General features: G+C 52.6%; 4 protein-coding genes across 4 annotated transcripts; 1 reads left to right on the top strand and 3 right to left on the bottom strand.

The window, feature by feature from the left end:
* Positions 1-2024: 2024 nt before the first annotated feature.
* Positions 2025-2820, bottom strand: BO86DRAFT_375991 (uncharacterized protein; the record flags this gene model as incomplete). The annotated part of the gene is made up of 4 exons (XM_025670507.1): positions 2025-2083; positions 2137-2446; positions 2613-2678; positions 2776-2820. 4 exons carry the CDS (start codon positions 2818-2820, stop codon positions 2025-2027), a joined length of 480 nt encoding a protein of 159 aa, XP_025531546.1.
* A 2641-nt stretch (positions 2821-5461) lies between these two features.
* On the bottom strand, positions 5462-6925 carry BO86DRAFT_375990 (alpha-mannosyltransferase; the record flags this gene model as incomplete). Its single annotated transcript, XM_025670506.1, has 1 exon — positions 5462-6925. The coding sequence occupies one exon, from the start codon at positions 6923-6925 to the stop codon at positions 5462-5464; it is 1464 nt and encodes a 487-aa protein (XP_025531545.1).
* A 449-nt stretch (positions 6926-7374) lies between these two features.
* Positions 7375-8909, top strand: BO86DRAFT_162708 (uncharacterized protein). The gene is made up of 2 exons (XM_025666429.1): positions 7375-7997; positions 8079-8909. The coding sequence occupies exons 1-2, from the start codon at positions 7823-7825 to the stop codon at positions 8654-8656; spliced, it is 753 nt and encodes a 250-aa protein (XP_025531544.1). The 5' UTR covers positions 7375-7822; the 3' UTR covers positions 8657-8909.
* Positions 8910-9774: 865 nt separating this feature from the next.
* Positions 9775-14838, bottom strand: BO86DRAFT_375988 (aminophospholipid-translocating P4-type ATPase DNF3; the record flags this gene model as incomplete). Its single annotated transcript, XM_025670505.1, has 1 exon — positions 9775-14838. One exon carries the CDS (start codon positions 14836-14838, stop codon positions 9775-9777), a length of 5064 nt encoding a protein of 1687 aa, XP_025531543.1.
* Between the last annotated feature and the right edge of the window lie 2100 nt (positions 14839-16938).

Raw genomic sequence — 16938 nt, 5'->3', positions numbered from 1 at the left:
GGGGGGAGGAAAAAGAAGGGAAGGGAATGAAGATGGCCGGTAAGGAAGAGAAGAAGAGAAAGAAAGTAGAAGAAGAAGAGAAGGAGTAGGAGTAAGTAAGTAAGTAGGGTAGGAAGAGAGGAGAGGAGAGGAGAGGAGAACGGGCTGGGCGGGCGGGTTGAGGGCGACAGTCAGTCAGGAGATGATGGATGGATGGGATGGGGGAATTCCCGAAACGGTTAGCGAGTCAGTAGTTGGCGCTGGGCTGTTTTGGCACCGGCTGTTCCTGACTGTCTCCGTGGGGCTGGCCTTTTCTTCCCCTTCTCTTTACTTTACTTTTCTTTTTTTTCTCTCTCTGTCTTTTTTTTCTTCTGCTTTCTTTTCTTTTTCCGACTTTCCCTTTTTTTGTTTTGTTTTTTTTTTCCCCTCTCTCTTTTGTTTCTGTTTCCTTTAGTTGCCTTTTCGCAGTTGGGTTGTGTAGTATCCCCCCCGACACTCCCTTTTATGGTTTGGTTTGAATCTCTCCCTTCAAGGTTGGCTATACAAGAATACCAGTATCTTTCGGAGAGCCACGTCGGAGAGGCGAGCAGCAGTGACAGTAGTAAGGTGGTTGGTCACTGATAGTCAGCGGTTCAGGGGATTTCTTATCGACCGTCAAAGTGTTCTGTAGAAACCAATACTATCTCGATCATAGCATAAGTCTGTTATGGACATCATGGATGCTGGTATTGATCAGCCTTATTTATCCTTTCATCCCTATGACTCTGGTCCTGCCTTGTATCATAATACTGATTCCAGTTCTCCGTTGCCTTGTGCCGCTGCCGGCCGGTAAAACATTGGGGACGTTACAGACGTTCACATGGCGTTTCCTGAAGCAAGACCAGGTTGTTACAGAACCAATGCCCACCGCCTTGTTTTAGCCCCTGCATCTGGTTGCATTTTGCACCATCTGCAACTGGATGCCCGATCGTTCTTCATCCTGTGCAATCGATGTCTCCACCAATCAGAAAAAGACGCTTCTCCCATCCCGGCCGGCGTATGTCCTCACTGGGCACCACTGCACTCGACTTTGAACTTCAGTCTTCCTCGTACCAGATGCTTCGAGGCGAAGTAAGGTCCATCTCGGAACATCCTCCGTCCACCACCAGCCAGCATCTACCACTGCTGCTGCTGCTGCTGCTGCTGTCAAGCAAGGCACCTGTGGCTGGAAGAAGTTCCCATTGGCTCAGCCAGTCCTTTTTCTGGGTCCGGTGGTCTGAACGGTACAGATTTGACTACATATCGTCCTCCATAAATAGTGCTGGGTGATGCGCTGCTCCCCCAACGTCCGGAAGTCCCTGCTTCTGGTAGCAGCTGCACCGAGCGAGTGCATTCCCGTCATCAGAACATGGTCCGGTCGAGTCCACTACTGACGTAGGGTCCTCTCTGGATCCGAAGCAGCAACGTGAGCTGGACCGTTCCAGCGACCGGGCGGGCATTGCAGAAGCGCCCGGTGTCGACAAGCTCCCCCCCCCCCCCAAGGGTTCCGGGTAGTGGAGCATTGTCGCGAGTTTGCCGAATCAAGAGCGTTCTTTCGCGATGGAGTATCCCGGGCGCGGTGGAGGGAAACAAGAAACAGTGACGAGGCCAAGCAAGAAAGAGTCTACAGATCAATTACTAACAACAATCGAACGGCGTGACTGACGAGTCTTTCTGGTCTGGTCTGCGGAAGTCTGGCCGGTGCATGGACATGGTTCCTTCCTTCGATCGATTCTTCCCTTCCATCCCAGCCGCAGCGTCACACAGGGACTGGCCTCTGCCAGCGTGGAGCTCGACCACCGAAACCGTGGGCGGTGAATATCTGGATCAGGGGAGAACCGAGAAAATCTTTAGTAACCCTCGGAACGGAGTTACTTAACTAGTTGATAGTCAGTTACAGCTCGCTAACCAGGGTAACTCCATTCGCTGGAGTGACGATGCCCCGATGCCATCAGTGCCCAGGCTCCTATCCACCCCTTCCAGTGTCGTCGATGAAAATCAGGTCATCCTCCCTGATACTACAATAACTATACTCTTGGTGCATGAGTGGTTGTTCGCTTCACAAAGTCTTTCAGAGACAGCCGTGCTGCCGACGATTCTATTAATACCGAATTACCTATGGGTAGGTCAACTACGTACCTAGTAGGTGCCCAGTGTGCCTTTTACACGACCGAGCTCGGCGACCTGTCTTCCAGTTGGGTTGGTCTCCGCCCGTGCCGGCGGCAAGTTTTCTGCCCACCTTTTCATTGTGGATGATTGGACCTTCACACATGACAGCGCTAGCTTCGGGTGGAGAAAACGCCGATGTACGGTAGGTTCCAGTTCGATACTCGTGCTGCAGGCTGGCTCCCCCCTCGCTGTTTTGGGTCTTACTCATAGGAGTTGGGTCTTGGGACGGTTTCAATCGGTTGTTGGTCTGGCCGTTTTGTCTTTCCATCTGGGTTCCATCCTCCCAAACGATCATGAGAAATATATTAAATCCAATTAAACCAAGGCGACTAGCCACGAACATGAGTTGCGATCGAGAACATGCTGCGCCCAAAAACATCCACGATAATACGGGGAAATAATCCCATGATCGACAGGATGTCCGCGGAGCGCAACCTGCGACATACATTATTATTCTTCTTCTTCTTCTTCTTCTTCTTCTTCTTCTTCTTCTTCTTCTCTGTTTTGTTTCCCTGTTGATGGTCGTCCTGCAGATAGCAGACGCAGGTACACAACTCTGCTCCGACCTCCGAGTTGCAGCAGATAATACTAGGGGCAGGACCTCCGTACCTTACCTGAGTTTTTCCCTGCTGTACCACGTGAGCTAAACCACATTTGGACAGAATGGGGGAAAGAGAAAGGATGGACGGGGCGTGCAGATGATCCGTGCCCTCCTCCGGTGGCAGCCTATTGGACCAGGTCAACTCAGCCACCAGCGAGCGCCAGGCACACCCGCACCTTACCCGTCGGGGCAAGTCACCCATGGATCAGGATGGATCAGTCATCCGAAGGGGGAGGTCGAGAACTTGCCCGTCGCCGGCGCTAACGAGATCCTGACTGCATCATCCTAGTAAGCAAGCAGCAGGGATAGGCATCGATCATTAGCCACTGACCACTGACCACTGACCACCGGGGGAATTTTCTTTTCCTGATCCTATCCTCGTTCAGGTCAATGTCAATTAGGGGTAACCGTCGCAACCTCCAGTGCCAGTATCCCCCGATTCATGCCTCTGATGAATTCAAGTCATCATATCGTGTGCCTTGACCCGTCCCTACTCCATTGCCAATCATACACACCGTATCAAATAAAGGTTGCAAACTTCAACGTGCAAGCCCATGCTCGCATTCTGATCCACTCAGTCGGTACGATGTAGTTCGGTGTACTCCGGTGGAAGTTGAAGCTAGCTCTGGTGAACCGTAAGTTGTGAACGACCCCTCTCACCCTTGCTGTTCTCGACACGATCTGCCCCATTTGGTGCTCAATAGTGTCTGCACGCCATGATCTGGCAGTTACCGGTCCGTTCAGATTCGGGTTTCATCGCCGAGTCTTCCCTCTTCTCCTGTCCAATCCATTCATCTCGCCATCGCCAGGCCCAAACACTTTTGCTGCAGTGCCTGGAGCCTAGCGCACGGAGCATGAGGTCGCCCAATCCCCCATGTCACCAGCAAACAAACAACTTCATCAGGACGTTCGCTTGAGTCGGTGGAATCTCACCCCGCATGGTCTACGAGTCACGTATCTTGACCTTTCGTCCCGGTACGGAGTAATCTATGGAGAACTGTCCTAATTATGGTGAACTCCCCCTGCAGCCCGCGCTCAGGGCATGTCTATCATCTTGGCAACGGACCTCTGAAGCATCCAGAGAGAGAACCCCTCTTTCCAGCAGACAGCATGCATGCTTAGTGGTCTTTTTCCAATCCCATTTCCAGTTCATGCCTTCGAGACAAAACCAAAAACATATGACGTGCAGTACAATATAGAAATAGAAACAGCAATAGTCACGAACAACAATACGCACCACGATCAATAGTCCCCGAGCCCACCTGGTACTTGCTCTGAGGGATCGTCGTTCCCTTACGAAGTACTGTACGCACTCATCAAAAACAGAGAATATTTATAGCTTTCGTCCACACGAATCATCTATTCTCCCACACTTCACCGTAGCGATAGCTACATAAACCAGTGCTTGATGACAAATGCATGCAATTTTGCCAAGACTGCCAACTTGATGTTCGTCGCTTAGCAAGCAAAAGGGCAGGGTGGATAAAAACTGACTCGGCTCTAAGGGGGGACTAGAGATATGAAGCTAGCGAAATACTGCCGACAAGAAGCTTTTCTCGCTTAGGGGTGCATCTCCATTCAGGGAGGGGACAACAGCCAAGGGTGGTGGTAGCCTACTACGTACTGTACTGTACCTCGGGCAGGACGGTAGCTCACTTGCTTTACTGTTGACTTGCGTCTTGTGTGCCTACCTCCCCTCCACCTGAGGCCACTTCGAATAAAAGGGGAGGGGAAAAACCAGCTTTGTTACTTGACTTGCACAGTTCGCGGTGGCGGCTGGGATTGTATACTTCTGAGAGCTCGGTTGTACTGTAACTTAACCATCAGGTCTATCATATAACTAGCAAATGAATCGTTTACTACGGCCGACAAATTCTTCAAATGATATATATATCATGGGTCGCAATAAGAATGAAAACAGAAGGCACGACATGGACTTGTCATCTCCAAACATAACCAAATCAAACCAATGCAAACTTGAAAGTGAACAAGGGATGGACGATCCAAACCTTGCCGGACAGCCAGACTCTCCACACGCGAGCCTCAGTATCGACAACATCACCATCAGGATGGAACCCCCTCCAAAGTCTTACTCTGTGAGCTGCAGATATCGGAGACTTATTGCTTCCCATCCTCACAAATCTGGAAAGCCCTGACAGGTCAAATGCGACCGATTGATGGAAAGCATGCCCGTGGATATAGCACATTCATGGATCACGCTTGATTGAGCAGAGGTTTCGCTCTGAGTGCGGTTTCAATTCACGGTCACGGTTGAACTCCAAGTTCCAGTTGTCTACAGCGCCTACCTAGTATGGCCACACCTGCTTAGGTATCCTGCTTATGCCGGATCACGTCCTGCGGAATCACCATCCAAGGCAGGATTTCGGCATGGTCGACAAGCCAAGAGCCCTGTTCTGATTCCAGCCTTCCTTTACCGTGTAGTATGCTTGAGCAGACGAGGCTGCGAAATGGTTGTCTGCAACAAATATGACAGATAGACAATTCCTCCGAGATATCTTCCGTGACGAATCCTCCCGCAAACCGATTTCCTGCTGACAGGGACTTGTATGATGTTCCCCGCAAACCAACGTCCTCATAATAACACAACGCTAGAATAACACATCGCTCACTCACGTAAGGGCAATAGCACATGCGACCAGCACAGGGGCTATCAATCGAATCTTCTCTTCTCGCTTACGACTGATTCATCATCTTCCCAGCAGAATTCCCAAAAACACTATTCCAGTAGTCCCTAGTCTGCTGGCAGATCCCCGTCTTGCCCTTCCAGCTGAGGATCTTACCCTCAAGCACGCAGGCCGTCCAATGGATATCTTCCCAGAACCGCTGCTGAGCGTTGTGGCCGAACGAGGCGACCACTTCTTCTGGCGCCGTCCACGCCAGCGTATACTGACCTCTCTCATCGATCACCGGGTTGGTCACGCCGTTCTCCGCGAAGATCGTGGCAGGGTTGAACTTGGGATAGTTGACATGGACGAAAAATGGACTGGGCGTGGGCGCAGTTGCGCCCTTGACTCGCCAAATGCCCTTCTTCGTCAGGGCATAGTCCTCCATCGGACTGTACTGAACCATGGTTGACCCAGCAAACTCGTCCGGCGTCCGGCGCCCAACCGCCCGAATGGGTTCGCTGACCTGATAAAAAGGTTCGTCGAGGGCGCTGGCGGCGGCAAGGAACGTTTCCTTGTCCCCTTCACCGGCTGCGCCCTGCGAGAGAAGCGGGTAATAATGGCTGGGGCCATGGAAGTTGTAGTATGCAGCTAACAAAAGGGTGCGAAGGTGAGTGCGCTTGGACACGAGTACTTCCCCGGACTCGGTCGACTGCCGCAGAGCGGTCGGATTGGATGATTGCGTTCCGCTCTCTTTCGGCGATGAGATCGTATAGTACAGAGGCGATGTTGTGGGACGCCAGAAATCGGGCCAGGTGACCAGGCCTTTGGACTTGAACGGGTCGGCGGTGAACAGCTCCTCGGGCCTTTGCAGGGGAAAGGCATCTGCATCGAGGAAGAGGATCTCCTCGAACGAGGAGAAAAGCATTGCAAAGATCTTGTACTGGTATTTCTCGATCTTGTTCGTGCTGTCGGGCACCGCTTCCAGGATCTCCGACAGGACGACGCAATGTGCGTTCAGCGAGGGAAGGACCACCTGGCAAAGATAGCCATCATATTCCTCCCAGTCGGCGAGGAAGACCTCCATCGGCAGAGTCGAGCCCGTCCGTCGCAGCATGCGCAGCGAAATCACCAGAACTGGAAGATAAGGACCGCCGGCGGTCGATACCAGTCCGCGCGTGTGTGGCTGGTAATGGAGTTTGGGAGGGGCTCTCTCGATCGCATTTGCGAACGCCGTGTGTGCTTGTTTCATCTTCGCAATGTCCTCGGCTGGCATCCTCAATAAGTCAGGCAGCGGTTCGGTGCTTTTCGGATCGAAGCCAGCAGATTCAGCATTTCCCAGGCGGATTGGGGACAGACAATCCGGCGCAAGATCCACGAGAAGCGGATGGAAATCTCGCCAGAATTGCTCATGGCTGTGAATCAGTTCGCCGCTCCGCGATCGATGCGAGGTGAAGAACCAGACGCAGAGAGCCACGAGGCTCAAAGCAATAAATGCATTCTGCCGCCGCAGTTGCATTCGAGACGCCGGCATTTTTAGGATTCTTGTGAGGTTATAACACTCATTGCTTTTTTTCAGGAGGTGGGGGAGTTGAGTTGGTCGGTCGGACGATCGAGGAGGGTGTATAACGGCATGGCCCTCGACGCAGAACGCAGAAGAGGGAAGATCAGACAGCGATAATAACGATAATTATTGCGACCGGGAGTCTGTCCATATAACAGCCCAAGGCATACATCCTGCTTGGCAGGCTGGTTGACCATTGGTGGGAAGCGACTGTTAATATGGAGACCTCGGACTAGAACCAGAACCCAGGGCGGTTTCCATTGTTCCAACCATGATTTGGCCCCCAATCCCTGGTCCCACCCGCAGAGGCGGAGCCTCCCCTGAACCGATTGACTGAAGAAAGCCTACATACAATACTCCGTACCATGTCAACCACTACGACAGCAATTTGCTATGTCCAGTTCCTCCTCTAGCTTCCTGCACAGGGTCCCTGCTCAGGCTGAAACCACCCCGATAAACTCGGTGCACGCGTTCCCTTCTGCCTACACGTTTTCCCGTCCACAATGCAGTCCGATCACCCAATTGCCACACCAAGGCTGCTGGTAACGGAGCGAAAGGATTCTCAACTTAGATGAAGGATCGCCAACTGGGGAGGCATACGAGGCGCTGATTTGCGGTCCGTTGCAATGCCACCGCACTGCGTACGAGCTAGCGACCGTAGTTGAAGGCTGTTCCGGCCGGATACGGCCCTATATTATGAGACCGCTATTGACGGGCACGTCCTGGTGATGGGTCTGCTGCCCTAAGTAAAGAAGTCTGTTCCTGCCGTTTGGACCATGGACCCCAGGCCATGTTCTTCAGTGTCCCAACCCTGATCTTCCAGCGAAAAGGCTTCTCCGTGAGCCTCTCTTGCTCCATTCTCTGACCATGTCGACCCAAGGGTATACGGACTGCGTCCCTGGGACGTTCTACGGGCTCGAGAATAAGGAGGTCAATCCGGGTGACATCCTTCAGCTCCGATGGGGCGCGATCGACAATGGAGATACTCCACTCAACATCTCCCTGGGCCGCGCCGGAGGCACCCTCATCGACGAAATCACGGGTTAGTTCTTATGTTGTCCTGAACAAGGGTCTTCTTGCCTACAATCCACGGGCTGACCGCATCTCTGGACGTAATAACTAGTGGGCGCGAAGTTCACCACCACCAGCTCGCTGTACCAACTCGTCGTCAATGAGACCGCCAACTGCACCCTGGAACAATACACATGGGCTATCCCCAGCGATTTCAACACCACCAACCCCCAATACCAGATCGGACTGTTCAACGCCACCGCCAAGTTAGGTACCTACGGGATCGATTTGTATGGCTGGATCAGCTGGAGTGATTACTTCTACGTGCGCGAAAAGGGCACCGCGACGACGACAGCCACCACCTCATCCACCACCGCGACCTCGACTGGCTCCGCACAGTCCACCGGTGTCGCGACCTCGATCACTTCTTCCTCCGCTTCCTCGCACAGCTCCAGCTCCAGCTCAAGTAGCGTCGGCATTGGCGTCGGCGTCGGCGTGGGTGTCGGTGCCGCCGCCGTGATCGGGGCACTGGCATTCTTCTTCCTCCGTCGGCGAAAGAAGAGGCAGAGGGCTCCCGTCCCCACGCAGGAGACGAGTGAGGTGGCGGGATCGCCGCTGTACGAATTACCGGCCCCGGCGAAGAAGCAGCCTGTGCAAGAGGGGACGCAGATGTACGAGCTGCAAGGATGATTGATGTGGTTCTACGATTAAGAAGAGAGGGACCCTGCTGAACAGGATCACTTGCTCGCTAGCAATCTACTTCAAGGAAGGGGCCGGCCTTGGTAGTGAACGGGAAAGCCGCCTCAGCGATTGCGAGTTCCCGGCACTGTTCTGGAAGCCCCCGCCCGGCCTTACTCGCAACCCCCCGTCCACCACTCTGGAGATGTGCACCACCACCACCACCACCACGACTGTCTGTGCGAATCACTCCGTGTTCACTATACCGTCTACTTCTGAACCTGCGACTCTGCTCGTCTTCACACTGCGCCCCGCGCTGAGCAGTGCGAAAGGAATGCCATGGGGCTTTCTTATACTGCGTATGCCGACTGCCGAACTGAGTGACTGCTGTTTTTACCTACTAATCATTATCGATTGAGATACCACTGCCTGTATGTTAACAATTGCGTCCAGCGACTCCTTTTTTTTTCTTTTTTACTCTTTTTGCCTTTATATCGTTACAAAGTTCCAGACTTAAATGCTCATGTCCTACCTTTGTCCATCACTCTATGCAGTACTCAGCTGTGGCTTCAAACTTCAAACTTTTTTACACTATAGGAATGATATAGCACGAGTCCCACTGAATATTCGAAGGCAGCTGTGCACTGATACCATTCGTACTACTATCACCATCACATACATAGCAGTTCGATCAGTCGAATTACCAAACAAAGGTGATGGAAGAGAATGAGGAAGACTTATGTGTACTTGAGTCTGCGTTTATTCACAGAATAGGGTAGTCTCTATGTCAGACACACCCCGGAAGAGATCCTGCAATCGCCAATGCTTTACAGATGGTGTAGTGTATGTGAGTCAGCACGACGGCGCGAGAGAAGGTATTGTATGCACAGAGCAAACGAATCAAGAACATCAGTGACAGGAAGTGGATTGAAAACCAACAAGCAAAGGCCGAGTGAGGTGTGGGGGGGGGTATCCATTTCTTGCAAAACGCCATGATGATGATGATGATGATGATGACACACGCTGGGAAAGCAGAAATAAAGGGAAAACATGATGGAAGGCATTTCGTTTGCGTTTGGGTTTTCTTTTATTTTTTTCGAGTGGTGGAGTTCGGATAAATTCGTCGTTAGTTACTTCAACTGGCCCTTGCGGATGGCCCCGTAGCCCTTGGAGAACAATTCGTGGATCTCGACCGAGCGGCGCGGGGTCTTCGTGCCCTCGGGGTGGTTCTCCACGTCGTGATCGTCTGGTCCATCATCGCTCTGGTGGGGATGATGCGGGTCGTCGCCTTCTTTCAGCTCCAGCTCGGTCGCGACCGGACCATCACCATCCTCGGTCTTCGCTGCGGCGGTGGGCGAGACCATGACGCGTGGGCGAGCCAGCAGCTCCCGAACCTGGCGCTCCTTGGCTTCCATCTCCGCCTCCTCGCGCGCGAGTTCGAAGCTGGATTTCTTCTTGCCGTGGTCCCAGCCCTGCTGGAGTTCGGAGGCCGCTGCTTCCTCAAACCGCATGCGGATGTCCAGGTCCTGCTCGTACTCCTGGAAGACGTCGACGTCCGTGGGGAAGAACAGGGCCCGCAGGGCGGAGACGGTCATTTCGAAGGCCACCACGCTCACGACCGTCACGAGCAATACGGCCCAGAAAGCTAGGTCGTGGCCCGAAACGTGGACGAAGTTTCCTAGAACATGGTAGATGCCGTCGCCGGAGGAGGGGTTGTAGCGGAGGTCAAGGATCAGGTTCCACAAGAACCAACCGCCGACGGAAATGATCCAGACCGCTAGAGACATGTAGGTTTTGTTGTGTACCTCAAGAGCTTGTAGTTTCGTATTGATGACGATGACGCAGGCGGTAAAGGTGAGGAGACCGGCGGAGAAGATGTCGCTTCCAGTACGAGTAAACATGACGTTCTCGAAGAGACTGAACATAAGGAAGTAAATGATCATGGCTTCACAGGTGGCCATGAAAGTCCAGCCAACGTATAATCGAATGTTGAACCCTCCATGGCTTTGGCCTTTGGTGTAGAGCTCGGGCACGGCGAGGAGGGTGGAGGCAGAAAGATCCTTGGTGAAGATGCCTAAGAAGATGACTGCAAGGGACGTGAAGAGTGTATTGAACATGCTCAGACTCCAGGACTCGTAAAGACTAGTACCTGTATAGCCGTTCCAGCGTTGATAGAGAGCTTGCGTGAGATAGAAGAGCATTTCCTTCCAGAAAGTGCCCAGGGTGTACTTGCACACGCGGATATAGTTCCAACGGCCGTGGACGAGGAGGAGCTTGAGGAGGAACCGGAACTGCGCGATCGAGTAGTCGGATATGCGAGCGGCCTGGAGCCCTTCCTTGCCAGTGATGCCAATGCCAACATGGGCTTCCTGGATCATGGCGATGTCATTAGCACCGTCGCCGATGGCCAGCGTCACGCTGTCTTTCACTTGCTTCCGAATCGACTTGACCAAGAATGCCTTTTGCTTGGGGCTGGCACGGCAACAGATCACTGAATCCACAATGATGGCCAGTCGGAAGAACTGCGCTTCCAGGGTCTTGTCGGCTTCAATCATGGAGAGGGTCTGCCCATCCACGACCACCACTGAGTGAGCCACGGTGCCTTTGGTGATGTCAGCGGTGAATTTGACAATCGAACGTTCGACCTCCCCCGTCTCGTGGTCAAGGATCACCAGGGAGGAATAGTCTTTCACAAGGCGACATGAGTGTCCAACATTGATCGCCGTCTCACGTTTGTCACCAGTAAGCATCCACAACTTGATGTTGGCTCGACGCAGTTTGTCGATGGCCCCGGGAACACCCTTCTGAAGCTTATCTTCAATGGCTGTAGCGCCTGTAAGCTCAAGTTGATCCTCGATCTGCTCGCCCACCATCTCGATCTTCTCCTGACGGTCAACAAGGCTGGTACAGGCTTCAAGGTAAGCCTTTTTCCAGCTCGTGTACGTATCTTCGTCAAGAAACCGGTGACCATACAGAAGCGTCCGAAGTCCTTCGGTAGCAAAGTCGTTGAGATGCTGGAAACATCTTTCGAAGACAGCCGTCTCGTTCACAACCAGAGCTTCCTCAACCAAGTCTTCTTCCTCATTATCATGCACGGAACTTCCCGAATCCGATAAAGTACTAGATGCTCGTCCCAACTGGGCAGATGGCCGGGGGCTATAGTACTCGCGATCGTTGCCACGCGTCAGGAGCCCACCGTCAGTTTCCCGGTCCCGGAGCCAAACATCAATACTCTCCCGCAGCGCCGAAACAGGTTCTCCAGTAACGCTTGACCGTCGTCTCGACATGCTCGGCCGGCTGAGGCTGGTCCGCAGACCGCTATCCTTGCGGCTGTGGTATTCGCTATTGCGCCGTATAACCTGATCAGCCTCGGCTGCCTTACGCTTGCTGGCACGCCTCTCAATCTCCACTGCCTTCTCTTGCGCGAGGGCGGCACGCTTGAGCAAGCGCATGACATGGCTATCGGCTCCTTTGCAAAACAAGCAGATGCGTTGGTCAGGCATCCGAACCACAACCGACATGCGTTTTCGGGCGCTGGAAAATTCGATAATATCCATGATCTCATAAACCTCGTCACAGGCGGGCCCGTCGAGGCCGTTGGGGTATGTGCGGATTGTTAGAGTATTTGGTTGTCGGTCACGGACAAGGTATCCAAGCTCCTGTGCAGCCATGACCAGAGCTAGCTCATCAGGAGAGGCCGCTTGGAAGGAGACGTTCCCCTCGTCGTCATCCTCGGGGATACATGTATGGCACAGCGCTATGGCCAGTATAAACATCTTAGCCTTCCGCGCAAAGACCGTATAAGGCTTGCGCTGGATATATCGAAGCATATCTGTGGTCCGGTGATTACGCATAGAGATACCAAGTCCCTGAAGCCCGGTCGCTGTTGACATAGAGGATCTTGGCGGATGTCTTCTAGCCTCGGAAACATTGGACTTGCGACTGAGTGCCTTCTTCCCTTTGGCACTCCGCTTTTTGTGGATCAGTTTGGTATGATCACCGTCCTTTGCTGCTTCTTGAAGGAGGTCAAGGTCATGATACCACGCGGTGCCAGCCACACTCATCTTGCGAAAGCGCATCGAGTTGTTCGTCAACGTACCCGTCTTGTCAGAGAAGATGTAACTGACTTGACCCAGCTCTTCGTTGATGGTCGATGTGCGTGCTTCAACGGGGGTGTCTGTTTCCGGATCATACATGTCGATGTCGGCATTCAAAAGAAGCATCTGAGCAACTTTGACGATTTCCATACTCACGTATAATGAGATAGGAATCATCGTGTTGAACATGATAAGGAAGGAGGTGAAGATAGGTCCAATGTCCACGCTCGCCTTATAAAGGTACCATGACTTCGATTCAACGTCTTCGGACCAATACTTGTAAGCAATTGTGCACGCTACAGCCAGAATTACAACGAGCGTCACGATCAACATGACCACCCGATTGACTTTTGCCTGCAGCGATGGAGACTTGATCCGAGGGTTCTTGTTCGCGTTCATGCGAATTTTACACTCCTCCCCTGTGTAAATGACCATGCCGATCGCCCTTTCGGTGTTGCGCATTATGCTACCGCGGTAGAGAACTTCGGTGTTGGTCAATGGCAATTTCTCATCCGTGGCGACCGTGACATTGCCATCGAACTTATAGAGGTCAAGGTTGGGATCCTCGACCGCAAAATGTAGAGCGCTGCTGCAGATACCCTCGACAGAACCACATATCTTTGCTACCGGCTGCAAAGGCTGCTTGTTCTTCAGGTTCGTCTCGCCATCCAGAGCCATTGTTTCGATATAAGCAACGCCGTTCGGCCCGTCCGCATGGAGCAGAACCATATCCGCCGGCACAGGCTGGTCACGCTCCAATTTGATCACATCGCCCACTTGGATATCCTTCCACTTGATCAACGTCCAACCTTGCACATCACTGTTCACGGAGATGCTGTCGTGGGCAGCAGCCGGATGGAAAAATCCGGCATTTGGACGCAAGACAAGGGCATTCCGATTGTTCTCTTCCTTGTCCAGGCGATAACGGCGCCAGTCATCAAACCCTTCTTTACCCATAGAGATACCGACGAAGATAAGCAGCGGAACAATCGTGGTGTAGGTACCAGTGGTACTCAGCCCAGGGATCATTTGCAGAATGGCGACTATCAGGAAGTAGAAATTCGCAAGCTTGGTGAATTGGGCGAATAGTTGGCGGGGAAAGAAGCTCCAGAAGCTGTAGCGGCTGGAACGGATGGAGTTTCCTAAATAAGGCTTTCCTGTTCTCTCATCCACCAACGTTTCTGTGCGGGCAGGGTTGAGATCGATATGGCGTCCGTCTTTGCTCGGGGGAATCTCCTTGATACGGAGTACAGATTTGCGAAGAGTCTCAGCCATCGTCTCCATACGAAGCTTGAGCGTGGCAATCGCGGCTTTGCGCTTCAGCCACCGGTCGTATGCGAAGGTTGTGGAAAGGTGTCTGCCATCCTTCAGGTTCTCTGAAGGCTCCGAGTAGTAAGTTGTGGATAAGTCCAGGTTGGCATCCGAAGCCGATCTTTGCATGACCAGCACCTCCTGTTTCTCATCTGCCAGCGCTGGCCTGTTTTCGTTCGCCGTTACTGTCCGAGCAAGGCCATCTGCCGAAGCCTCGGCCTGCTGAGGGCTCACGGGCAGAGTGGTACCTAACTCGATCGCGTCGGGAGAAGTGACGGCCGACTGCGACTCGATATTCTTGGCGAAAATTGTTCGTCGCAGGGAGTATCCACGGTGGCGGGACCTTGACCGACCCCCAGATTCGGGACTCTGCGGGGACGGAGGGGACAATGCGGAGCGCGGAGACATTGGCGAAGTGGCGCTTGAATTCTCCGCGAGGTTCGTGTCGATGGTCAATCCCCTCGAGGCTGGTCGACGATCCCAATCGGACCGTTGGGCCTCGTCCACCGCAGGGCGTTCTAGATCAGTCGAGAATCGGACATGGTGTTGCTGCGATGGTCGCCGACCTGCGTCGGAGACGGCGCGGGACGGCGAAATCGAGGAGCGGCTGGGAATCACATTTGTTCGGGTGGAGAGTATCTGCAGGGATTGGCTTCTGGGGAGCTGTGAGGCGGGAGTGGGACCATCGGTTGGCGAACGCCCTTGACCTGTTATCGTTGGCTGTTCTGCAGATGTCGCTTCCCGTGGAATGTGGTTTGATTCTGGTGATTCATGATCTTCAGGCATGGCGAATGGCCGGGAAATGCGATGACCAGCAATCCCGCTTGTCCACTAATCTTTCTCCTGCCAAACTCCACCTTATTTCAAATCGGATACGGGAAATTCAGATGCTATTGTGGGACGAATCGGTTGTACTGCGCGGACTAGGAAACACAAGGTAGTCGCGACAGCTGGACTCATGCTTTGGCCTAGATCCAGCGACTTCGATATTCAAAATGACCAGCGTCTTAGGCGGAAGACGACATATGAAACCATCGATATGCAAGACTTAAAGATTAGTGTGGTATGTACAGTACAGGCGACCTGTGGTGTCGTGCGTATGTATATATGAGATCGGCCGTAAGGTGGTTTGGCGACAGAAGATTTGGGAAGGCCAATGCGACGGATGAAACGAAGCAGAAACGACTGTGGGGGTGGAGTATCAACTTGAATCAACCCCGGTGAAAGATAATAGATCACACGGGCGCGGGACGTAGAGTCCAAAAGGCGATGTTGATGATAATAAACAGTCTAGAGAAAGGAATCGGTCTGGAAGGAAAAGCAGCGGAATGAGGAATGAGTAGGAAACGGCGTGGTCAGTCTGTAAACCGTTCAGGGTTTCCGCAGGCGGCGAGGGACCAAAGGTATGATGTCCTAAAGTGGGCAAGTGACGAAAAAAGTGAAAGTGAAAGTGGAAGGCAGAAAAAAGGGGCCCTGGAAATGAATAAGGTAAGTTGATTGAAAGCGGTCGCCCTGCCCGAAAATAGCAGAGCCGCCGCCACTGGCTGATAATCGACCGACCGATAAGACTGCACGCAGGTTGCAGGTGAGGGAACAGTTCCCAAGGGATTGCCTGCTTAGCGGTGAGGTTGGAGAAGGTCAGACAGAGAAGGGAAGAAAGGCCAAAGGGGAGGAAGGGGAGAGAACTTGGAAAGAGAGACAGAGGGCGAAATGAAGATTAATTAAATTAATGCATTGACTGGTGATGGCAGATAACTTAATTACTCGTAGTCTCGTACTAATCTTGCAACGCGAATGCGGAGGCACCTTAATTGCTGCCCGGCCATTCATCGGTCGCTTCTCCGCCCTCGACCAGAACCAGCCAGAGGGCCACGCAACCACGTAACAATTCAAGGTTCGAGGTTCAACTTTCCCACACTTACTCTCCTGCACTGCCCTCCTCTCTTCCATAAGCTATTAATATTCTGTTGTTCGACTCAGACAAGTACTTGAGCCTGACTGTGCCCCTCGTCCTATGAGTACCTGGTCAATTCACCTGAGATCTGAATTAGGCAATCACTAGATCTAGTGATGACTAACTCATTAAACCGTATGAACTACCAAAGTACGAGTACTAATACTAAACTCAGTAACAGCGGCGGAAGAAGTCGAAATCATCCATCCATCCATGGCTAACCCTCCATCCAGAAATTTCTCCAATCCCACCATTCCATGGATACCCCTTCAAATGACTGGCAGTTGGAGCCTGGGTTTTACGTAGGCTTCCCCCGCGCGGGTGGGCGTACATGTGGTGGCAACATTGCCTAGAACCAGGAAAAGACAAGACAAAGTTAGTTTATTGGAGGGAAGGAAGAAGAAAGAGAGCCTGAGAGAGGGAGGGAACCTAGGGCGGGGCAAAAACCGACCATTCACCAGTCTATCATCTGTCCCTGTCATGCGGCTGCCTGCGCGCCACTGATCTCTCCGACTCTAACTTGAGTGGTTGGAGTTTGTGGAAGGTTGAACGAACGAACACTTCAGACAGACATGACATGGATAGCGATTCCTCAACACTAACCTACAGTGGAGCATAGCCTAGTGACAGTGTGTCTTCTTCCTCCCGGGGCTATGGCGGATACAGTCCGAAATAGGAAATCCTCCGGCCTGTCCACACCCGTTGACCATGCCTCTGATATGTACTTGTTGATCATAAAGACAATGGCGAACATCCATGCTGTTCTTGGTTGCAGTCTCCATCGCGCAATCCTGGTCTGCTATTTCGAAAATGATACACTGCACATCAACTACAAACGCAGGCTTGATGGTGCAACCCAGCTGTCATCTATTGTAGGGCACTTCGATATGCTCACGTGATCTTGTTCATTATGACGTCATGTGTAATGTTGA

Source organism: Aspergillus japonicus (assembly GCF_003184785.1).
Source record: "Aspergillus japonicus CBS 114.51 unplaced genomic scaffold BO86scaffold_5, whole genome shotgun sequence".
In the NCBI taxonomy this organism is placed as follows: domain Eukaryota; kingdom Fungi; phylum Ascomycota; class Eurotiomycetes; order Eurotiales; family Aspergillaceae; genus Aspergillus; species Aspergillus japonicus.
The sequence above is the reverse complement of the archived record's forward strand: the minus strand, read 5'-3'. Positions and strand labels throughout refer to the sequence as shown.

What these genes read in the sequence shown, in the direction of transcription:
- BO86DRAFT_162708 (XM_025666429.1), top strand. Translation starts at nt 7,823, where the DNA reads ATGTCGACCCAAGGGTATACGGACTGCGTCCCTGGGACGTTCTACGGG. An exon ending in CCTCATCGACGAAATCACGG is followed by an intron (nt 7,998 to 8,078) that starts GTTAGTTCTTAT and finishes CGTAATAACTAG; the next exon opens with TGGGCGCGAAGTTCACCACC.